The 25,929-nt window shown below is 39.7% G+C and overlaps 1 protein-coding gene across 6 annotated transcripts in view; it reads right to left on the minus strand.

Moving 5' to 3' along the window:
- The window catches only part of DMXL1 (Dmx like 1), a 151,908-nt gene that overhangs the window by 6,258 nt on the left and 119,721 nt on the right, over positions 1–25,929 (minus strand). For all 6 annotated transcript variants that reach the window (XM_056537383.1, XM_056537380.1, XM_056537384.1 and 3 more), the window contains 9 exons: positions 25,472–25,589; positions 23,185–23,271; positions 19,137–19,258; positions 18,863–19,004; positions 16,256–16,316; positions 15,208–15,335; positions 8,313–8,405; positions 7,726–7,817; positions 4,546–4,598 (listed from right to left, as the gene is read on the minus strand). In XM_056537383.1, the coding sequence (XP_056393358.1) occupies positions 4,546–4,598; positions 7,726–7,817; positions 8,313–8,405; positions 15,208–15,335; positions 16,256–16,316; positions 18,863–19,004; positions 19,137–19,258; positions 23,185–23,271; positions 25,472–25,589 (896 nt within the window). The remainder of the gene's footprint in view (positions 1–4,545; positions 4,599–7,725; positions 7,818–8,312; positions 8,406–15,207; positions 15,336–16,255; positions 16,317–18,862; positions 19,005–19,136; positions 19,259–23,184; positions 23,272–25,471; positions 25,590–25,929) is intronic.

Genomic DNA, 25,929 nt, shown 5'->3' on the forward strand with positions numbered 1-25,929 from the left:
TCTTAATTTACATTGTATGTATTTGAAACTCCCTCCATGTTGTGTTTCTTTTTGTATTTTACACAAAGTTAAAATGAGGTTGCCATCCCACCATGCATGGAGTTTAAAGATTTAGTCTTGATGCTATGGATGTTAAACTTTTGTTGAACCATAAAATATGCTGTCCCAAGTAATGGCTCACTTCCATACCTGGCGATCTGGCTCAGCGTCAATTCCATTGTTGTCAATGGGATCGTTCCTGGGCCTTTAAAACTTTTTAGTTGAAAACGGTGAAAAAGCGTGATAAGTACTACTACATTTTTGCATCAGTTGAGACACAGAAAATATATATTCCCTTAAAATGCATATGTGGACCCAGCCTTCAGGGCTTTAAATAACAATGGTGAGTCCACTGAACTGTTAAAGGGATATTCCAAGAATTGTTTTTATTTGACTATGCTACAGGGGCTTTAAAGTTAGTGTAGTTCATAATATTGTGCCTGTGTGGGATGGTTTTCTCTCAATGCTTCTGTGATTTTCACCCCAATATTTATTTTTAACAGCATACAAAATGATTCTTGTCAGAGACCTGACTCACTAGTCAGCTGATAACAGGGAGCCTGTCTGCTTCAATGGGTGGAGGGATCGCTTGGTGGGAGAGAGATCAATCTGCAACTAATGCAACAGCTGTAGGCACCCTGATTGAAAACCGCAGGTCTTTTGAATGGATGCAGCTCATTTATGTTTCAAAATGAATTTGTGGGAAATTGTGGGATTTGTAGTGAAAAAAAAAAAAGGAAATACCAGTTCACAAAAAGCTTGCCACAGTATAATGGCAATCTCACAACATAGCCATTTAGCCCCAAGACAAGCGCAGATCCTTCCTAAGCATGTCCATTACTGCCTGCCAGGTATGTACTAAAATCACCTTATGATGGAGAACCCCTTTAAGTTATACTACATATGGCCCATTAAAAGACCCCCCTCTATGAGCCCGAACAGCTAGCAATTTTATGATCAGCTGATTTCTTATGTACCCTGATGAGACAGTCCTCTTAACCCCTTAACCGCCATTTTTTGCATTTTCATTTTTTCCTCATCACCTTCTAAAAATCATAACGCTTTCAATTTTGCACATAAAATTAAATATGATGGCTTATTTTTTGCGCCACCAATTCTACTTTGCAGTGACATTAGTCATTTTACAAAAAAATTCACGGCGAAACGGAAAAAAAAATTCATTGCGAGACAAAATTGAAGAAAAAAAATTTCATTTTGTAACTTTTGGGGGCTTCCGTTTCTACGCAGTGCATTTCTTTGTAAAAATGACACCTTATCATTATTCTGTAGGTCCATAAGGTTAAAATGATACCCTACTTTTACATACAGGTTTGATTTTGTCATACTTCTGAAAAAAATCATAACTACATGCAGGAAAATGTAGACGTTTAAAATTGTCATTTTCTGACCCCCTATAACTTTTTTATTTTTCCGCGTACGGGCCGGTATGGGGGCTCATTTTTTGTGCCGTTTTCTTAAGTTTTTATTGGTACCATTTTTGTATTGATCAAACTTTTTGATCGCTTTTTATAAATTTTTTTATGATATAAAAAGTGACCAAAAAGACACTATCTTGGAATTTTTTTGCGCGTACGCCATTGACCGTGCGGTTTAATTAATGATATATTTTTATAGATCGGACATTTACGCACGTTGTGATACCACGTTTATTTTTATTTACACAGTTTTTTTTTTTTTATTGGAAAAGGGGGGTGATTCAAACTTTTATTAGGGAAGGGGTTAATTGACCTTTGTTAACTTTTTTTTTCCACTTTTTTTTTGCAGTGTTATAGCTCTTATAGGGGGCTATAACACTGCACACACTGATCTTTTACCCTGATCCCTGCAAAGCCATAGTTTTGCATGGATCAGTCAGATAGGGGCTCGATTGCTCAAGCCTGTAGCTCAGGCTTGGAGCAATCAAACGCTGATCGGACGCGACGGAGCAAGGTAAGGGGACCTCCGCTCGCGTCCTAGCTGATCAGGACATTGCGATTTTATGGCGATAGTCGCGATCAGCCCGACTGAGCTGCCGGGAAGCGTTTACTTTAATCTTCAGCTGAAGGGTTAAATGCGCGCAGCACAACAATCGGTGCTGCGCGCTATTAGCCCAGGGTCCCGGCTGGGCTAATATCAACTGGCTCCAGAAAGTTAAACCGATTTGTAAATTACTTCTATTAGCAAATCTTAATCCTTTCAGTACATATGAGCTACTGAAGTTGAGTTGTTCCTTTATATCTAAGTGCTCTGATGACACCTGTGAACTGTCCAGAGTAGAAGCAAATCCCCATAGCAAACCTATTATGCTCTGTGCAGTTCCGGAGACAGACAGAGATGTCAGCAGAGAGCACTGTTGTCAGACAGAAAAGAACAACTCAACTTCAGCAGCTGATAATTATTAGAAGAATTAAGATTTTGTAATAGAAGTAATATTCAAATCTGCTTAACTTTCTGGAGCCAGTTGATACATAATTTTTTTTTTTCCTGGCATACCCCTTTAACCCCTTAAGGACGCAGCCCATTTGGGCCTTAAGGACGCAGAAAATTTTATTTTTACGTTTTCATTTTTTCCTCCTCGCCTTCAAAAAATCATAACTCTTTTATAATTTCACAGACTAGTATGAGGGCTTGTTTTTTGCGTGACCAGTTGTCCGTTGTAATGCCATCACTCACTTTACCATAAAATGTATGGCGCAACCAAAAAAATACTATTTGTGTGGGGAAATTAAAAAGAAAACCGCAATTTTGCTGATTCTGGAAGGTTTCGTTTTCATGCAGTACAATTTAAGGTAAAAATTACATGTGTTCTTTATTCTTTGGGTCAATACGATTAAAATGATACCCATGATAACATACTTTTCTATTACTGTTGCGCTTAAAAAAAAAATCACAAACTTTTTAACCAAATTAGTACGTTTAAGATCCCCGTATTTAGACCTATAACTTTTTCATTTTTCCGTATAAGCGGCAGTATGAGGGCTCATTTTTTGCGCCGTGATCTGTACTTTTTATTGATACCATATTTGCTTATATAAAACTTTTAATACATTTTTTATTAATTTTTTGGGGAATAAAATGTTATAAAAAGCAGCTATTTTAGACTTTTTTTTACGTTCACGCCGCTCACCGTACGGTATCATTAACATTTTATTTTAATAGTTCAGATATTTACGCACGCGGCGATACCAAATATGTATATAAAGTATTTTTTTAACACTTTTTGGGGGTGAAATAGGGAAAATGGGGCAATTTACGTTTTTATTGGGGGGGAGGTGGTTTTTCACATTTTTTTTACTTTTTTAACTTTTATTTTTACACTTTAATAGTCCCCATAGGGGACTATTTAAAGCAATCATTCGATTGCTAATCCTGTTCAGTGCTATGTATAGGTCATAGCACTGATAAGGGTTATCGGTCATCTTCTGCTCTGGTCTGCGGGAAGGCAGATCAGAGCAGAAGACTTCCGGAAGACAGAGGAGGCAGGTGAGGGGACCTCCGGCTGCCGTGCTGGATGATCGGATCGCCGCGGCAACACTGCGGGCGATCCGATCATCCAATTAAGTGACCGCGATGCTGCAGATGCCGTGATCGGTATTGATCACGGCATCTGAGGGGTTAATGGCGGACATCCGCAGGATCGCGGATGTCCGCCATTATCGGCGGGTCCCTGGCTGCGATTAACAGCCGGGACCTGCCGCGCATGATCCGGGCATCGCTCCGATGCCCGCGGTTATGCTTAGGATGTCACCAGGACGTACATTTACGGCGCTCGTCGTTAAGGGGTTAAGCAAATAACTGCTCTACTCCTCACTACACCCAGCTCTGATGTCACAGAAGGGGGCAGGCCAGGGAGTAAATATTGATAAGGCAGGGGAGCTGGGCAAGCTCGCTCCCCACCTCCATTACAGGCTGGAGCGCAATGGCAACAGGACTGTAACAGACAAAACTCATCTAACCTAAAAATGTAAGTAAATCTAACCTAAAAAATGTAAGTAACCCCTCTGTTTACAGCTATTCACCTGCACTATAACCCAGCATTATGGGTTTAGTGCATGTGAAATAACGGTCAGATTCTCTTTAAAATGCTCCCAGGTGGTGTGAGGTAGATGTCCCCTTACAGGCTAATTAGATATTCAGCTCCCAGCCAAGTCATCTATGTACTCACTGCAGGTCACCTTTGACCCTGCAGCAGGCACTGAGAGACTCAGAGGCAGGAAGTGAAAGCTGACACAGATTGTTCAGGGACACACCCATTGCTAGGGAGAGGAATGCAGGAGAGAGACACGAGCAGCACATCAGCCAGAACTAGATCCAACACAAATAAAAGTAACATGATCCTAATTACAGTGAGTAACTTTTTTTTATTTAAATTTTCCTAGGTGACAGATACACTTTAAGACAAAAGATTAGATCTGTCTTTATTTTGTTCATAAAATACCAATGAAGTCCAAAAAGCTGAACAGAATACAAATAAAACTGTGAACTGAGTGAAGAATGAATACTTACCATGAACTAAACTGTTTGCCGGGGTGACCAATGTATCCCACAAACAGATATTTCTGGAACATAAAGACAAAAATACTTACAAAACGTTAAAAAAAAAATATCCAATCTATACGTGTAGATAATATTTATTCTTAGATAAGAGTCCCCGCTTTTTGTAAACCAGGAGACGTTGTTGGGCTGGGTTCACATATACAATTCTCAGTTTGAAATCCGTACTAAATATTCACATCCAAGTACAGCACAATACATATGATTGGCAACCTTATACCTGCACTGAGAACAAAAAATCTGCATGGATTTCAGCATTTGTGCAATTAGAATGTGACATTTTTGTCTAATCCTTAGCGGACCATATGCATTGTTAATCCTTCCCTACCTGAGTAAAAACAGCTTTTTCTATGAACAAAGAAGGAACAGAGACTTCCATAGTGGAGCTGGTGAACAAAGACTGTAAGTAAGAAGACTGGTAATGCAGGTGAAGCATTATCTTAATTCTAAGGTTTGGCACTGCACACCAAGTGCTTCCTCGAGGGTATTGGGGGGGGGGGGGCATTGGGGGAATAGCTTTCAGATGAACTGTCAGCTGACATCCATCTAAGGGTCTATTCACACGGCAGAATTTCCACACATCCACACCCATTCCGCTTCCGCATTAATTTGGTTGGTTTCTGGCTTGTGTGAAACTGGTGCGGAATCCGCATGCGGAAATTCAGAAGTATGAATGAGTGTGTGGAATCCCATAGAAGTCAATTGGGCTTTAATTTGAGGCCGAAATGGCATGTAGCATGTGGGAATTCTACCGTGTGAATAGACAATAAGATGCTTCCAAAGGGACACTTCTTTGCCTCTTTAGATAAATAAACTGAGGGATAAAACAACCAAATTTTGGGAGCAAGGAAAACCCCCACCAAGGACAACATCTGCAAAAAGTTTGTATGATGCCTTAACCCCTTAAGGACCCAGCCCATTTTCACCCTAAGGACGAGAGCATTTTTTGCACATCTGACCACTGTCACTTTAAGCATTAATAACTCTAGGATGCTTTTACTTATGAATTTGAGTCCGAGAATGTTTTTTCTTGACAAATTGTACTTTATGTTAGTGGTAAATTTTCGTCAATACTTGCATCATTTCTGGGTGAAAAATTCCAAAATGTCATGAAAAATTTGAAAATTAACCATTTTTACAACTTTGAAGCTCTCTGCTTGTAAGGAAAGTGGACATTCCAAATATATTGTATATGTGAATCAATATATAATTTGTCTACTTTATGTTGACATCATAAAATGGACATGTTTTTAATTAGAGGGCTTAAAAGTATAGCAGCAATTTTCCAATTTTTCACATAGATTTCAAAATCTGAAATTTTCAGGGACAAGTTCAGTTTTGAAGTGAATTTGAGGATTTTTATGTTAGAAACTCCCCATAATGGACCCCATTATGAAAACTACACTCCTCAACATATTAAAAATGACATTCAGAAAGTTTGTTAACCCTTTAGGTGTTTTACAGGAATAGCAGCAATGTGGAGGCAAAAAAGACCCCCAAAATTTCTAACCCAATTTCTCTTGAGTAAGGAAATACCTCATATGTGGATATAAAGTGATTTGTGGGCGCAGTAGAGGGCTCAAAAGAGAAAGAGCAACAATGGGATATTGGAGAGCGAATTTTGCTGAAATGTGCCAGATAAAAAAAAAAAAAAACACATGTCATACTATTTGGGAAACTACACCCCCCAAGGAATTTAACAAGGGGTACAGTGAGCCTTAACACCCCACATGTGTTTGACAAATTTTCAATAAAGTTGGACATGAAAATGAAACATTTTTTTTTAATCACAAAAATGCTAATGTTACCCTACATTTTTCATTTTCACAAGGGATAATATGTGAAAATGTCCCCCAAAATTTGAAACCCCATTTCTCTCGAGTAAGAAAATATCTCATATGTGGATGTAAAGTGCTCTGTGGGTGCACTAGAGGACTCAGAAGGGAAGGAGAGACAAGGGAATTTTGGAGAGAGTATATAAGTCTGGGGCCATGTGCATTTACAAAGCCTTCATGGTGCCAGAACAGTGGACCCCTCCACGTGACCCCACGTGAAGCATGTAGTATATATGTAGTGTTTTATTCTTTATTTAGGGTTAGTGTAGTGTTTTTAGGATACATTTACACACAGGCAGGGGTTCACAGAGAGTTTACTTGCTGTAAACCCCTACCTTGTACATTCACAACCTTCAGCTGTTGCAAAACTACAACTCCCAGCATGCACTGACAGACCATGCATGCTGGGAGTTGTAGTTATGAAACAGCTAGAGGCACAATGGTTGGGAAACACAGAGTTAGGTAACAGACTACCGCAGTGTTTTCTCACCACTGTCTGTTTCCTAACTCAGTGTTTCCCAACCCGTGTGCCTCCAGCTGTTGCATAACTATAACTCCTAGCATGCATGGTCTGTCAGTGCATGCTGGGAGTTATAGTTTTGCAACAGCTGGTGGCATACGGGTTGGGAAACATTGAGTTAGGAAACAGATAATGTTTCCCAACCAGTGTGCCTCCAGTTTTTGCAAAACTACAACTCCCAGCATGCCCAGACAGCTGAAGGGCATGTTGGGAGTTGTAGTTTTGAAACTCCTAGAAGCAGCCTTGAAGATCACTTTACAACGATTTTCACGGCTGTCTCCGACGTCGCCGCCGCTGCCTCCACTTGCCTGCGCTGCCAGTCCCAGGTCCTCATGTGATCGCAATCAGGGCCTACCCGTACGCTCGTGTTCCTTAAGGGATTAATGCTTGCGTGGGTTTCCTCCCGCACTCCAAAAATATATACTAATAGGTGAATTTAGATTTTGAACAACAATAGGGACAAGGATCAAAAAGCTATGTACAGTGCTATATACATAAAAGGAAATATTATTACTTATTAATATTTATACAAAAAAAAATACAATGACAACAAATCTATAAACATAAAAACTTTCAAGTTAACATGACGGGGAAGATTAATCCAAACCAGTGTAGCGGTGCAGTTTCCTATAGCAACCAGATTGCCATAAAAAATGCCTGAAGGAAGCAATTTGATCCTTTTTCCTCTACATAGGTTTGGATAATCTCCTCCAATATCTTCCTACATGCTGTAAAAAAAATGGTTAATCATAACCTAGGGAAATACTCCTTACTTACCTGTTATCACTTGACTGCCCAGCTGTTGCTATCAGAGAGGATGAACTGATGAAAAGAAAGTCATTGGCGGTTTTATTATGGCACTGCCATGTCTATACAATGGAAAAGAGATGAAAAAATATTGTGAATTGCATCACATATTTATTGATACAGAGAAACTAAAGAAAACCAAATAAAAAACAACCACATGGGACCAGACTTACTATTTCTATCCCAAAACAATTGTTCTGTATTATCTTTTACAGAATAATTGTAGTGTACATTTTTCTGTGTTTATATTTTAGCCATTTGCAACATTCCAAAAGAAGAAACCCATATACCTCCACAAATTGTGTTTTCACATTGATAAAGTGAGTGTGCTTACAGGTTTTTTCACAAAACCTAGTTATTTTCTATTGTAAACTATAAAAAGTGCTTGCTTTTTTAACCAATCTTAAAGTGGTCAGAAATTCCAAAATTACAAGTTACAATTGTAAAGATTGTAATATTTAAAATCCACCTAAAATAAAAATATTAATGGTCTGATAGAAGGGTGAGGAGTCACGTTTGCACTGTAACATCAATGAAAAATAAAACGGATAAATTACCAAGTAAGGCTTGGCAGGGCTTCCACTAGCAGCACTATATTTCCAGTTGGTCTGATAGAGACTGATAAAGCCATCAGCGTCAACTATTCCAAACTGTGAAAGAAACATACAAAAACTATGAGAATAAGAAATAATGAATGTTTACACACAAAGAATTTAAGGTTCTAGAAAGGTTGTAATTTACGTATTTTACAGCTTCAATATTTGCAACTGCGGATTTTACAACTTCAAATTCGCAGCAGATCTGGTGCATGTGACGGGAGAATGAACGGAAGAAATAGTGCATGCACTATTTCTTCCGTTACAAAATAACGTCCGTTATTCATAACGGACTATGACGGATTAAAACTGATAATGTAAAAATCCCATAGACTATAATGGGATTTTAAGGCAAAACAAAACGCTTCGTATTATGCTTTTAAACTTCTTTACTAAAACTCAGCAGCATATAAGTAGTAGATGTATTAAAGAAATTTTTTATATATAAAGTGTAAATAAACGTATGATATCTAGGATGCAACCTAGAATGCTGTTCATGTCATCATCCAATCAGAACATAGTATAGATGATATCAGTAACTGCCATATAGAAAACATCCTTCTTCTTTGCTGCTCAGCAGATGGTGAAGTTATGTCATTTTTTTCTCTCCCATGATTTTATGTATTATTGTATAAAAATATATATGATTTGATCCTTTAGTCAATTAATGTTGAGTATATATATATATATATATATTTATTATTTTATTAATTAATTTAATTTATTTAAATTTATTTAAATGTATTTGAATTTATTTATTTATTTATTTCTGTAATTTCTTTAATTTAATTTCATTGATTATTATACCCTATATGTATATATCTATATTCTCTTTTCTGGTAGTAGATTTTTTCCTTCTAAATTACTTCATTTTACTCCCTCATATTTTCTACACAGTTCCTATTCTCTTTTTTCTTTATAGTATGCCTTTTATATACATCCCTGGCTCTTAATTTTGATCTTTTCATCATTCCTATTCCTTTCATTTAGTTTTTTACCTTTTATTGCGCATCTCTATTTCATCTGCGTCCTCGCTGCCATTTTCAGCACGAGACCCGTCCTCTGCGTCTTTCCCGGTGTCTGTTAATCTTCTCTCGCGTCTCGAGCTCTGCTCATTCTCGCGAGATCTCTTGACAGCGAGGTCATCTCCTGTCAAGCGTTCCCGGGCTTTCGGCATTCACCTCACAGCTGCCGAAGCCCGAGGACGCGCCTGTTTTTCTGAGCATCCAATTATATCCTTATACGTCAATATCTCTGTACCCTCCCAAAAACCTCCCAAAATCTCTTAGATTATCCTCTGCAGCCACCTTGTGGCTGTTTTAATCATTACATTTTGATATTTTTATAGTTTTTAAAAATCCTATTACCCATATTGATATACCTAATGTTAATATATCGTATATTTATTAATTCATGAATTTATTATAATTAACTTATCAATATACTTAATTACTATATATTTAATTTACTTATTACCTCATAATTGATTAATTTATTTATTTTTATTGCATTAGATATTTTAGATACTTCTACTTATATTAAATTCTCCTTAATTGCTTTATATACAGTATAATTGCCTTGTATACAGTATATACATATACATTATATTACATCTCTATATTTTCATTATGTCCCAAGACAATAGTCAAGTTTCATCTGATAAGGTTAATCCTGACGCTCTACAGTCCATGGTAGATGCCTCAGTGTCTAAATCCATACAAAATGCAGTTCTTACTCTGCAAGAATCTTTTGAGAAATCACTATCCAATGTGATGGCTCGCTCTGGCACAATTACAGGGGTGTTACCTCCTATAACCCCATCGGATCAATATTGGTCCCCTGCCGAATCGGTTTCTCATCTGGCAAAAGGTCTTAAGGGTCCTGGTAAAGCAAAATCAAAAAAGCGCCATATCCCAGGCAATGTACCATACACCTCCAAAAGTGTGAAACACACATCAGAAACTTGCCATGAGACCAATATCACCCAACATATGGGTTCTAAACCAGACGTACCTATTAGTGGTTCTAAGAAACCAATTTCCTCACCCTCTGCCCAAGAGGAAGTCCAACCTATCAGGGCCACGACTTCCACTTTTAGAGCGAAGCCAGACTCCTACCGAGTTGTCTCATCTGAGGAATCTGAGGATTCTGACATACATGAGGTTGATGAAATTTTGTATGTCTCGGAGGAAAGTGAGTCAGATCACGAGGACCCTGCTATGCAGGAAGACACTCCAGTGAACTTACCTGGGGATTCATATTTTGATCCCACTCTGATATGCCATCCACGATCTGGGGAGTGGCTTCCCAATCAAAGGATTGCGGAATTTTTAGCTCTTCGAGCTAATAAAGCTTTGGACCGTCCATCCCGTAGCAAGCTAAAGGCGGAATGCCCTCGCCCCTCTCTACCTAATAACGCTTCTGCTACTCCGGAATTGGACCCTCTATTAGCCAAATTCTTGTTTAAAACGGGTAAAAACCCGAAAAAAGGAGTGGACCGTAGTTTTAAGTCCTGTCAGGACAAATTGATGGACCTTCTTGGCCCACTCTCCAAGATTATGGATATGGCTGATGAAGCATCCAATTCTAATACTAATGTTGATACTGAGACCCTTAAAGGTTGGATTCAGCGGGCCATTTGTATATTCGGCAACGCTAACTCTGCTCTCTCCACTGAGAGAAAGAGATCGATACTCATGAAAATTGACCCACAACTTACCAATCTAGCCACTGCCGAACCGGTCAACCCCACAAACGGCATGCTTTTCGGGGAAGATTTCATCAGAGAACTTAACAAATATGTTGGGCTCTTCTCTTCTCTTAATAAAGCTCAAGTATCGATGAAGAAAGTATTCTCTAGTAGAATTTTTGGGAGGGCCGGAAAAGGCCGGGGCCGATTTTCCGGCCGGTCCTCCCACTATAGAAATTATAGAGGCCCCTACTCTCAACCGCCCACACAATTCACAGCTCCACCTACCACTCCATCCCCATTTTTCCCTTACAGGTCCAGACCTTGGCGTTCCAGAGGCCAAAGATGCTATCCCCGCTCCAGACCTCCCACAGGTAAGCCTACCCCTATATTCTTCCCAACATATCCCATTAGGGGGAAGACTCCTTCATTTTTTCCACAATTGGACTATGATTACGTCCGACTCTTGGATACTAAATACGGTCATGGGTTACCAAATAGAATTTGTCATACCTCCTGTCCAAACACATTTACCTCACCCAATCCAATTTTCCCTATTGGACAAAAAACTCATAGACCAAGAAGTCCAAGAGTTGGCTTCCAAAAGAGCAATTATATCTGTACCCCCAAATTCCATGGGATTCCTAAGCAACCTCTTTCTGGTAAAAAAGAAAGACGGAGGTCACAGACCTGTGATCAATTTACGTCTTTTAAACAATCTGGTTGTTTATCGTCACTTCAAGATGGAGGGCATCCATCTTCTAAGAGACATTCTTCTGAAGAACGATTGGTTAGTGAAGATAGATCTAAAAGACGCTTATTTGACTGTACCAATCCATCCATTTTCTCAACCTTTTCTTTGTTTCCTTTGGAACGATCAGACATGGCAATTTACTTGTCTCCCGTTCGGTCTTTCATCAGCCCCGTGGTGTTTCACAAAACTACTGAAACCAGTAGTTGCCTCTCTAAGAAGTCGTGGTGTTCGTCTTATTATTTATCTAGACGACATCCTCCTTATGGCCCAAACAAAAGAGTCACTTTTGCTCCACATGAACTGGACATTACACCTCCTAACTCATCTAGGATTTCTCATCAATCACAAAAAATCCATCCTGATCCCATCTCAACATTTGGAATTTTTGGGTTTCATGATAGATACTCAACTGACCACTTTGAGTCTCCCTCCAAGGAGATTGAAAGTTATTCGGAAAGAAATCCGACAGATTCTCCACAAAGACATCTTATCTCTGAGGACAATAGCTCGAATTGTGGGTCTCCTTTCAGCCTCCATTCAAGCCATTTTTCCTGCTCCTCTTCACTACAGAGCTCTCCAACGCCTAAAAATTTGCCACTTGAGACAAGGCCTCGGTTATTCGGACGAAGTTCCTCTGTCCTCAGAAGCCAAAGAGGAACTTCTTTGGTAGCTCACTCACATAGAATCCTGGAATGGGAAAACAATTTTCCATCCGAATCCGGACATTATCATCGAATCAGATGCGAGTCTTTCCGGATGGGGTGCTCGTTGCGGCTCCCTTTCTACAGGAGGCAAATGGTCTCCTTCAGAATCCCTGCTTCACATAAACTGTCTAGAACTTCTAGCAGGATTCTTTGCTTTAAAAAGTTTTGCAAGGAATTCCTCCCATTGTTGTATTCTTCTTCGTATGGACAACATTTCCGCTGTCCAATACATCAATCATTTGGGAGGCACAACTTCAAAAGTTCTTGCAGATCTTGTCAAAGAATTTTGGCATTTTTGTTTAGACAAGAATATTACCCTGAAAGCGGAATACCTACCCGGAATTTCCAATTCAGTAGCGGATTGGTATTCTCGTCATCTGACGGATTCCAGCGATTGGAAACTTCATCTCCCAATCTTCCAATCGATCAATTCTCTTTGGGGTCCTTTGCACATAGATCTTTTCGCATCCCGTCTCAACACTCAACTACCTCTATTTTACAGTTGGCGACCGGACCCGGAAGCTTTGGGGGTAGACGCCTTCCTGCAATTTTGGCCTCAGAAGACTCTTTATGCCTTTCCTCCTTTCAATCTCATTCCTCGAGTTCTATTTCAAACCTCGGTACAGAAATCCACTCTAGTTCTCATAACGCCACTATGGCCAACCCAGTCTTGGTTTCCCCAAATCCTTCATCTACTCTTAGATTTTCCCCGTCTTCTTCCTTCGGATCAGAATCTTCTTCTAGATCCCCAGGGGAATTTCCACCCTCTGATTCTGTCGGGACAATTACCTCTAGTCGCTTGGTTGATTTCGGGTCACCAAGATCTAACCTCCAACTTTCAAAATCAGCTCAGGACATCTTATCTGATGCATGGGCCCCAGGTACCAGATCTGCTTACAGATCAGCCTGGAAACTTTGGTCTAATTGGTGCGATAGAAGACATTTGGATCCCTTACAAACATCTATATACCACATTTTAAATTTCTTATCTACCTCTTTTGATGCTGGTAAAGCGTACAGAACTATTAATCTTTATCGCTCCGCTATTTCCTCTAAACATGTACCTGTCGACTCCATTCCTATTGGTAGACATCCTTTGGTCTGCCAACTGCTTAAAGGAATTTGTTTCCGCAGACCACCGTTACCAAAATACACTTCCACATGGGACGTGAATCTAGTTCTCAATATGTTCATTTCATGGGATGATAACGATTCCCTCTCTTTAAAATTTCTTTCCTTCAAACTCACTACACTTCTGTGCCTTATCTCGGTGAAACGGGTCTCCGATGTGAAATCTCTTGACATTTCTCATAGACAATTTACTCCTCAAGGTGTTATTTTTTCAATTTATCGCCGTACAAAAACTAACCTTCAATCGGTTTTCTACCCATCTTTTCCGCATCACGAAAAACTCTGTGTGGTTCGTTGCCTCAGATCTTATGAGCAAAAAACTGAATCTCTTAGGAATCCTTCCCATTCCCAATTACTAGTTTCCTTTTGCAAACCTCATGCACCTGTATCATCTCCTACTCTGGCCCGATGGATTAAACAAACTTTACAACTTGCTGGTATTGACACTTCAAAATTTACTGCCCACTCTACTAGAAGTGCTGTTTCCACTAGACTTTTCCAATCTGGGGCCTCTCTATCAGATTTACTTAAAGCTGCCAACTGGTCTTCTGATTCCACTTTTAAAACCTTCTACTTTAGACCTGAATCACATGTTTCCATGTTATTGTTGTAATCTAATGTATTTTTCTTCTTTTATTTTTATTTAGAAGTTTATAATATTTATCATAGCTTTGAACTAGCATAATACGAAGCGTTTTGTTTTGCCTTAAAATTGAGAATTTTCCTATCCTGGGTGACGGAAAATTTGGATTTTAATAAAAACAAAACGCGAGTATTATCCCCCCCAGGAACCCATCCCTGTAATTGTATTTTTTCTTTCTTTCAGTTCAACAATGATTGCTACATCTTCTCCTGTTGCACTGTTTTTCATCGATGGAGTTCCTTATTGCATTCCAATTCAACTCTGTTTTCCTGTTCTACGATTGCCTGTTGCTGATTGTTCCTGTTTTTTCCGACATCTACTTCGCAAAGAAGAAGGAAGTTTTCTATATGGCAGTTACTGATATCATCTATACTATGTTCTGATTGGATGATGACATGAACAGCATTCTAGGTTGCATCCTAGATATCATACGTTTATTTACACTTTATATATAAAAAATTTCTTTAATACATCTACTACTTATATGCTGCTGAGTTTTAGTAAAGAAGTTTAAAAGCATAATACTCGCGTTTTGTTTTTATTAAAATCCAAATTTTTCCGTCACCCAGGATAGGAAAATTCTCAATTTTCTAACGGACATATGGGATTTTGTAATGGACGTTTAATGACCGATTTTCAGGGTTTTCATAACGGAACATCAAACAGATCATTAAAACGGATGAATTTTTTAGTGTGAAAGCAGCCTTATCTGAAGATTTAAACTTTTTAATTATCCACAGGAAAGGTCATAACTATTTCTCTGGTGGGGGCAGCTTTGACCCCCACCGATCACAAGAACAGGAGACCCTTGTTCTCACAGCAAATGGAGTGGAAGGAATCACTTACCTTTGGATTTCTAGACCATGATTTAAGAATGTAGTGTGAATTTAATGATTGTTGATTTGATGAGATTTTATGGAGAATTAAAGAAATACCTTGTTTCCTTGGTGGTTAAACTTTAATCGAGTTATTCTTGTATTTCCACCTGTCCTGAAGCAAGTTATCTGCTGAGCGTGACCCCATTCAAACATTCTTACACTGCCATCTTGAGCACCAGTGAGATCTAAATCAATATACAAATGATTGAAAATTTTTGCATGAAAAGATGAAGTGTTGTGGAAGTGTTGAAAAAAAAAAATCGACATTTGCCAAACCCAAAACTAATTAACACAAAGTCAATTGATTCAGTTGGAAACTTACTCAACATGTAAGGCAAGAATCCACAGTACGGGTACGTTCACGTACAGGATCTGCTGCATATTTTGTGCAGCTGATTTTGCTACACATTACCTTCAATTGGTAGCAAAATTAGCTGCAGAAAAAATGCGTGTGGACATACCCTGATTCTACAGATTTTGCTGCGGAAACAGTGCTGATCAAGAGCAAAATCCACAACTTTGGATTTTATATACAGGTTTTGAAACTATTCACATTTTTACAACAGCAAATCCACCAAACCTGTGTTAAAATACCATAAAACCACTGAACATTCTCATTTATAGCTGTTACTTAAACTAGTGGTCTCCCTTTAGAAATATATAAAAGTTAATGGTGTATTCAATTTACACTAACGGTCACTGACATGTTTGCTGAATTTTAACAGAAGGGAAAAACATTAATAGTTGTATTAATACAACAAAGACCCCAAACTGCACAAAAAAAAATTTATCTTGGCTCAAAGCGATTCTAAATACATTTTTTGAAACAAAATAATAAATAAATAAATTCCTGGGTAAACTTGGGTGAAATCACAGATTGCTTGTAAGGCTAGGTGCAAAATCTGCAAGAAAACCTCTTGTGGATCTAAAAAGTAAGTGCCTAGCCAAAATTGAAAATAATAAAAGAAAATGTTGATATTTTATTGTGGCCTACTGTAATATTTTTTTCTCCATATTGATAACATAAAAGATTAGAATAAAAGGAAAGATTTTGAAATAATAATCTCACATCTATTTTATACATTTGTGTGTACTGAAAACTTACAGTAAGGCAGGGTTGGATGTGATGCCATTCTTCGTACATCTTTGATCTGCTTCTTTATCATCTATAAGAAACAAAATCCATGTAGAAAAAAAAATTATAAACAAAGCAGAAAAAAAAATGAAAGAAGCAATCTGATTGGTTGCTATGGCAACTGGTCAAGTTTTCTTCAGCACAGGTTTTAATAAATCTTCCTCATATTTTATATATACATACATACATATACACATATATATATCTATCTCTCTTCTACTTTGGCTAACCTACCAAATGTACAAATGCAAAGCAGAAAATGTAATGTAAATGTATGAGTGTGCTTTAACCCCTTAAGGACCGGGGTTTTTTCCGTTTTTGCATCTTCGTTTTTTGCTCCTTGCCTTTAAAAAATCATAACTCTCAATTTTGCACCTAAAAATCCATATGATGGCTTATTTTTTTTGCGCCACCAATAATTCTACTTTCTAATGACGTCAGTCATTTTGCCCAAAAATCTACAGTGAAATGAAAAAAAAAAATTATTGTGCGACAAAATTGAAAAAAACGCCGTTTTGTAACTTTTGGGGGCTTCCGTTTCTACATAGTACATTTTTCGGTAAAAATGACACCTTATCTTTATTCTGTAGGTTCATACAATTAAAATGATCCCCTACTTATATAGGTTTGATTTTGTCATACTTCTGGAAAAAATCATAACTACATGCAGGAAAATTTATACGTTTAAAATTCTCATCTTCTGACCCCTATAACTTTTTATTTTTCCGTGTATGGGACGGTATGAGGGCTCATTTTTTGCGCCGTGATCTGAAGTTTTTAACGGTACCATTTTTGCATTCATAGGACTTATTGATCTTTTTATTCATTTTTGAATGATATAAAAAGTGACCAAAAATGCACTATTTTGGACTTTGGATTTTTTTTGCGCGCACGCCATTGACCGAGCGGTTTAATTAATGATATATTTTTATAATTTGGACATTTCCACACGCGGTGATACCATATATTTTTATTTTTATTCACACTGTGTTTTTTTTTATGGGAAAAGGGGGGTGATTCAAACTTTTAATAGGGGAGGGGTTAAATGATATTCATTCACTTTTTTTTTGCAGTGTTATAGCTCCCATAGGGACCTATAACACTGCACACACTGATCTTTATCATTGATCACTGGTTTCTCATAGGAAACTAGTGATCGATGATTCTGCCGCATGACTGCTCATGCCTGGATCTCAGGCACTGAGCAGTCATTCGGTGATCGGACAGCGAGGAGGCAGGTAGGGGCCCTCCCACTGTCCTGTAAGCTGTTCGGGATGCCGCAATTTTGCCGCGGCTATCCCGAACCGCCCACTGAGTTAACCGGCAGCTTTTACTTTCGCTTTTAGCCGTGCGGCTCAGCTCTGAGCGCGCGGCTAAAGGGTTAATAGCGCGCGGTGCCGCGATCGGCGCTGCGCACTACTAGCGGCGGGTCCCGGCTTCACTATGACGCCGGGCCTGCCGTGATATGATGCAGGGTTACTGTGTAACCCCGCGTTATATCATGGGAGCAGGACCAAGGACGTACCGGTACGTCCTTGGTCCTTAAGGGGTTAAATTTAGGGGGGGAACGTATACAAGCAAAGAACAACTTACACTTTGTCATCTTCAATTTTCTTTTTTTTTTCTTCAGTAAGATTGTTTCATATAAAATACATCCAATGAATCTTTAAAACACTTATAGTGCAGAGCAGAGGTGCACTTCATTCGGATGAAGGTCAGGTATGAAGCTACGTTTTGGGGTCTGCCCCCTTACTCATGGGGCCCCAAATAGTAGCGTCATACCAGACCTTCATCAAAATGAAGCGTACCTCTGCTCTGCACTATAATTGTTTTTAAGATTCACTGAATGTATTTTACGTGAAACAATCTTACTTAAAGGGGTTCTCCGGTGCTTACACATCTTATCCCCTATCCAAAGGATAGGGGATAAGATGCCTGATCACGGGAGTCCCACAGCTGGGGACGCCCGTGATCATGCACGCGGCACCCCGTTTGTTATCAGCCCCAGAGCGTGTTCGCTCCGTGTCTGATTACGGGCGACTACAGGGCCGGCGGCATGTGACCTCACGCCTCCGCCCCCATGTGACGTCACGCTCCGCAATGCAAGCCTACGGGAGGGGGCTGATTACAAACGGGGTGCCGCATGCATGATCACGGGCGTCCCCAGCTGCGGGACTCCCGCGATCAGGCATCTTATCCCCTATCCTTTGGATAGGGGATAAGATGTGTAAGCACCGGAGAACCCCTTTAAGTAAAATAAAAAGGAGCTGTAGACATAAAATAGGAAATTGTTTGAAGTCTGCAACATGAGACTACACAGGGTTACATATAAGCTGTAGATACTAAACAATAGAACATTTTTAAGATCTTCAGCAGGGTTACCCAGGGTCATGGAAAAAAAAAAATTCTGTGAAGGAGAACATGGCCTTCAATGTGTTTGTGCACCTACATTTGAAAATTAAAACAGGAAACACTGGGTTAACCAATCCTTCTCATGAGAGACTTTATGCAGCACGGTACTACACTTATGCTGTACAAAAACTGAATGTGCATTGAAAACCCATAAATACTACTTACCACAGAGGCACCTCTTCCTGTTTGAATTCCTCCTAACCAGGGCATATTTATAGGTGTTCCTGGATTACTATGGGTGTAAGGAGTTGAGCCTTGAACTGCTGAAATATCATCTCGGGTGTGTACAACCAGAAAGTCATCAGGTCTGGAAAACGAAATAGGAAACACAGCCAATAAATCAAAGCTAGTCAGAAAAAAAAATGAAAAGGTACACATTTTCCATAAATACGGAAGTAATCCAAAAGACTTTATAAATAAAAGAAAATTCAATAAATACCCTTTATTCTCCATTTCAAAGTCATCGTCAATCCATGAAAAAATCTGGGTGGCCAAGATTGCAGACACATCAAGCTCCTGGATGTCATGACTTGAAGCAATTGCAACACAGTTTCTGTTGGCCTGAAGAACAGAATTATAGACAGGTCAAAATCCACAAACAAAATACTCCCTCTAAAAAGCCAAGGTCCTATATACACAGAAAATATCAATGGAATTGTATGCATATATATTCGACCACAAGAGGGGAATGAAGATTTTTTTAAATGTTTTTTTTCCGTATTTTACAAAGTAGCTTTCTCCTAGGAAGCAAAAAGCTTGTCTCTGGTGCCATCTTTTGAAATTTCCCTGCAAATCAATGCCTGACTCCTTCAAAAAACCTTAGAACATGACTGGGGATTTTAATAGACAAAACCAGAATCCCTCCCGAAGAAAAAGTTACTTCTATTCTCAGTGAAGAATGAACAGCCTCAATGAGAAAATTGACCCTCAGTCCAACGACAATAGCCTCTCTGCTCTCCAGCACCTTTCTCTATACTGACAAGGTACAACATTCCTAAAAGAGCTGTCTACACACGGGTAACTCTACCTTTTGGGAAAGATTCTGTCATGGCTATTGAAATCCCCAGCGACATTCTAAGGCTTTTAAAAGCATAGACTTAAAGGGGTACTCCGCCCTAGACATCTTAGACATCCAAAGGATAGGGGATAAGAAGTCTGATCACGGGGGTCCCGCTGACGTCACGAGGGGGACATCACGAGGTGGACGTCCCGCCCCTCCCATAGACTTGCATTGAGGGGGCGGAGAATGACGTCACAAAGGGGCGGATAACGATGTCACGAGGGGGCGGAGCCGTGACCTCACGATACTCCGGCCCCTGTATCGCGAGTCATCACGCATGGAGGCTGCAGGAGAGATTGCAGGGGTCCCCAGCAGAAGATGACCGATAACACTGATCAGTGCTATGCACTATGCATAGCACTGAACAGTATTAGCAATCGAATGATTTCTTTAAATAGTCCCCTATTGGGACTATTAAAGTGTAAAAATAAAAGTAAAAAATAAAAGTAAAACATTTTTTAAAAAGCCACTCCACCAGTAAAAATGTCAATTGTCCGTTTTTCCCCATTTAACCCCAAAAAGTGTAAATTTTTTGTTTTAATAAACATATTTGGTATCGCTGCGTGAGTAAATATCCGAACTATTAAAATATTATGTTAATCATCCCGTACAGTGAATGGCGTAAACATAAAAAAAAAAATAAAAGTAAAAAATTGCCGCTTTTTGATAAAAAATTTTTCAAAATAAAATTGATAAAAAATGTATTAAAAGTTTAATATATGCAAATGCCCTCATACGGCCGCTTATACGGAAAAATGAAAAAGTTATAGCTCAGCAAAATAGAGGGATTTTAAATGCACTAATGTGGTTAAAAAAGGACACAGGGTTTTTCAGTTTTTGCACTTTCGTTTTTTCCTCCTTACCTTTTAAAAATCCTAACCCTTTCAATTTTCCACCTAAAAATCCATATTATGGCTTATTTTTTGCATCACCAATTCTACTTTGCAGTGACATTAGTCATTTTACCCAAAAATTCACGGCAAAACGGGAAAAAAAATTATTGTGCGACAAAATCGAAGAAAAAACGCAATTTTGTAACTTTTGGGGGATTCCGTTTCTACGCAGTGGATATTTCGGTAAAAATGACACCTTATCATTATTCTGTAGGTCCATACGATTAAAATGATACCCTACTTATATAGGTTTGATTTTGTCGTACTTCTGGAAAAAATCATAACTACATGCAGGAAAATTTATACGTTTAAAATTCTCCTCTTCTGACCCCTATAACTTTTTATTTTTCCGTGTATGGGGCGGTATGGGGGCTAATTTTTTGTGCCGTGATCTGAAGTTTTTATCGGTACCATTTTTGTTTTGATCGGACTTTTCATTAATTTTTTTAATGGTATAAAAAGTGACTAAAAATACGCTTTTTTGGATCTTGGAATTTCTTTGCGCGTATGCCATTGACCGTGCGGTTTAATTAACAATATATTTATATACCATATATGTTTATTTTTATTTACACTGTTTTATTTTTTTATGGGAAAAGGGGGGCGGGATTCAAACTTTTATTAGGGAAGGGGTTAAATGACCTTAACACTTTTTTTTACTTTTTTTTTTTGCAGTGTTGCTCTGGTCTACTGTGAGCAGCAGCCTCCTTGGAGCACAACATCAAAGCACTGCAGAGGGTACCGAGGCCCAAGGGCTCAGGACACAGAGGGGGTCCACCGCCATCCCATTTTTTTTTTTTTTGTTTTTTTTTAAATTGCCGATCAGGTCCTGTACAGTATCTGCTAGATGTTGGCAGTAACATGTTGGGGGCAGAGCTCAGCGGTGCAGGATAGATGAGATCGTGGCTGAAGGACCTGTAATGATGTTGTAGAGGAGGTTTTGTTACAGTGTATTATGTCACCCCAGCAGTAAGGTCATTACCTGAGGAAGAGCTTTGTTCACATTGTGTTGTTATGTCCCCCAGATGTAAGGTCATTACAAGAGGAGAAGGTTTGGTACAATGTGTCCCGAGCAGTAAGTTAACTATATTAGGAGGTTTGTTACACAGTGTATTATCAGGAACAAAGTTTCATGAAAAGGGTTTGTAACAGTGAGTACTCTTGCGTGACAGTCACCCAGGGCCGCCACTACCACTTTAAGAATGCAGCTGCCCACTTTAATAGAGCAGTGACTGCTGGGAGCAGACATGTCGCTCGCAGGTAAGTCTGATAGTAGACATTGGGCAGTGACATCGGCCTGACTGCCAAAGAGGAGCAGAAAAGCTGCTACTGTGTAGTAGTACTTGCAGTGATGACTTCAGTCTGTGCCTACTGCTATATGGAGGCTACCCTACTTCAATATAGCATTTAATTACTGCAGGTAAAAGGGAAATTACCGTATTTATTGGCGTATAACACACAGTTTTTAGGCAAAATTTTTTAGCCTAAAGTCTATCTGCGTGTTATACGCCGATAAGCCGCTGCAGTTCAATGATTTAAAGCGGGCGCTTTAAATCAATGAACTGCAGCGGCTTTGCAGGTGCAGAGACCTGCCGTCGCTGCCGGCTTCTCTGCCCCTGCCTGTCCTGGGGTCTAGAGCCCTTCTGCCGGCCCTTCTCTCCCCCAGGCTATCGGTGCCGCTGCCCCATTGCCGGCGCCGATAGCCAGGGGGAGAGAAGCGGCGCCGGCAATGGGGCAGCGGCGCTGACAGACAGGGGGAGAGAAGGGGCAGCAGCACCCATTGCCGACGCTGCTGCCCCGTTGCCTCCCCCATCCCGGTTGTAATAATTACCTGTTGCCGGGGTCGGGTCTGCGCTGCTTCAGGCCTCCGGTGTGCGTCCCCTGCGTCGTTGCTATGCGCTGCGAGACGCAGTGACGTCACTCGTCTTTGCGCCGCGCAGTGCATAGCAACGACGCATGGGACGCACACCGGAGGCCTGAAGCAGCGCGGACCTGACCCCGGCAACAGGTAATTATACAACCAGGGATGGGGGAGTCAACGGGGCAGCGGTGCCGGCAATGGGTGCTGCTGCCCCTTCTCTCCCCCTGTCTGTCGGCGCCGCTGCCCCATTGCCGGCACCGCTTCTCTCCCCCTGGCTATCGGCGACGGCACGATTAGTCCGGGGCAGAGAACGGGCAGATAGCCAGCGAAACAGAAGCGGCGGCAGCAGGGCTCTAGACCCCAGGAAAGGCAGGGGGGGAGAATCGGGCAGCGACGGCCTCTCTCTCCCTGCCTTTCCTGGGGGCTTCTGCGGGGTTGAAAACAGTGTATCGGGGTATAAGCATGCACACACACGCACCCTCATTTTACCAAGGATATCTGGGTAAAAAACTTTTTTTTTACCCAAATAGCCTTGGTAAAATGAGGGTGCGTGTTATAGGCCGATGCGTGGTATACCCCGATAAATACGGTAATTAACATAGGCAGACAACCACACAGTCAATTACATGTCTATCATAACTTATAAAATATAAGAGTACAGAAAAACACATACTTTATTTACTGCAAAAGCAGTGATTATATCAGACTCTTTATGGATTATGCGTGCCCTTCCTCCTGAGGATGCCAAATCAGCTTCTGTCTGTAACAAGGAAAGATATGTCATTTTGGGGTATAATCTTGAAATAATCTTTAATAAAACATTGTCTTTTTCCAATACAATGATAAAACACAAAGGAAAGGCATACCATATTAAGCCAATAACATTCTGACAAAAAGAAGAGATTCAAACACGAACATAAACCTTTTATAATGCAATAAGCACATTAGGCATCCCACCATTTCTTAATGCTAATACATTTTTTTATCTTACTAAATAAAGGCATTAATTTGCTTAACCTCTTAAAGATGCAAATGTATCTATTGCTTTCATTTTTTCTTAAGATTTTATAGGGCAGTGATGGAGGATTTAAGATGGCCCTGTGCTGCCATAGCAACCGATCGGCACCCTGTGATTGCATCGTGGGGGTTCCAATGGAAACACTGACAGCAACAAAAACACCCACAGTGTATGGCATGGGCTAAGCTCTTCAGCCAGCTCCATACTCCGCAAGTACAGTACATCCACCATACATGTAAGGTGAATGACTACCATAAGCTTACAGAATGAGGAAGAAAACAAAATGTTTATACCTGGGTATTTTGTAATAGGAAAAGCACAAGAAAAAAAGCATATTGCTTATTATGAAGTGTCCCTACAGTCCTCCAAGGTTTAAAGAGGTGCTGCACAAGCCTTAGTCCTGAGGTTTACAGATGACACGTCAGCAGGCATAAAGGGGGTCAAAGAGCAGCAGGGGCACAAAGGACAGTGGTAGCAGTGCATAAGAGAGGAAACCGAAAGGCAAGTTTATTGGAAAGTTGGGTAATTTTAAGCTCAATTTTTCTGGAACACCTCAAAGGAATGCATACAGTGATCAAATCCTTGATAAAAGGCTACTCTAATGTCTCAGTAATTGACCAACACATTAACAATTTAACATACAAATGGACTGTAGTCTTTAGAAGCAAGTGAGAACAGTCCAAAAGTGATGTTGACAAAACCTGGCAATACAAATGTTAAAAGACATCAAGATAGAACAACCCAACTAGCTAGCTGTCTCATGAAATGTATTTGTTATTCACTATCCATTATTATCACACCATCAGAATCAAGTGCACTCAAATTGACAAAAATGCATTATTTACTATTTATATCAGTCTACTACTCCCCAATAGAAAACATCAATGTAGATTCTGTGATTTTATACTTCTGTATAGTATAGTTTTTTTTCATAGTCAGTTTTCTTCTACAGGGAAAAATGTTGTAGTTCATGGTTGACAATCTTGGTTCTTAAAGGCTTAAATAGCTTAAAAGGTGTAAACTGGCAAAATTTGTATTATTATTATTTTTTTTAAATGTGCCCAGGCTGCCTGCTTAAACAAACTAAACCTGTACTTGCGTTCCTCCTTCCCCCGTAGCATCAAGTATCACTGCTCCCAGTAACCATCATGCTGCATTTTGTGGTGCTGGGGGCCAAGACATTAGATTGTTGCTCAGCCAATCACTGGGCGCAATGATTTCCTGCCTAGGTCAGTAATTGGCTCAGTGGTAATGTGAGCGCCAGGAAGTGCAGTGTGGCGGACATTGGGAGCAGTGGTGGGACTCCCCACGGTCAGACATCTTATCCTCTATCCTTTGGATGAGATGTTTAGGGGCAGAGTGCCCCTTTAAGTAGGAAGCCTGGGACTTTTTTGCCGAAGTACCCCTTTAAGCTGAAGCTGTAATTAGAAATGAGCGAAGTTACAGTGATTCGATTCGTCACGGACCTCGCTGCTCGGCATTTGCTGACTTTAGCCTGCATAAATGAGTTCAGCTTTCAGGTGCTCCCGTGGGCTGGAAAAGGTGGATACAGTCCTAGGAGACTCTTTCCTATTCACCTTTTTCAGCCCACCGGAGCACCTGAAAGCTAAACTAATTTATGTAGGCTAAAGTCAGCAAACGCCGAGCAGCGAGGTTCATGACGAATCGAATCACTGTAACTTCGCTCATCTCTAGCTGTAATCACTGAATTGAACTCGGCACCAAACTCTTTATTTCCAGATGGAATTCAGAGTGTGTTGGTACATTTAATATATAAATGCACCAAATTAATCTGCAATGCATTACTAAAAGGAAAAAAAGAATAGCTGTGATTTTACTACCTTTTTCTTGAGTTACAGGAATGACAATATAAAGGTTAAACACAGATCCCTTGCTTTTCAAAACAAGATATACAAGCACATTTTCTTGAATTAATCTATACCTCATTGAGTGATCTTTTCTTAGTAAAAATGTTTCTGATGAAGGTGTCTTGGATTGACTCCTGTTTTACAAGATATTGCCAAAGTCTCTTTACAGGTAACGTGCTTGAATGCTTTGACCTAAATTGCAAGATTAACATAAAGCAATATAAATGCACAGTAACTAATGAAAAGTTAACTATGGGAAAGATATATACAATATACAATGCCCCAGGCATTCATGAATACACTATTCTTAGAAAGCATAACTCTTCTTTCCAAGAAATCGCTAAATGCAAGCAAGACTCCAATTTTTTACTAATTCCTAACCCTCTAGATTGTATAAGCAAATATTCCATATGTCCTGTAACCCCCCCTTTCTGACAGGACAAAACCTAAAATGAAATGAGTTTGGATTTATACTACTATTTAAAAGTAGACATATGAGGAAAAAAACTATTATTTTCATTAACATGCTAAA

Source organism: Hyla sarda, chromosome 1 (assembly GCF_029499605.1).
Source record: "Hyla sarda isolate aHylSar1 chromosome 1, aHylSar1.hap1, whole genome shotgun sequence".
NCBI classification, from domain to species: domain Eukaryota; kingdom Metazoa; phylum Chordata; class Amphibia; order Anura; family Hylidae; genus Hyla; species Hyla sarda.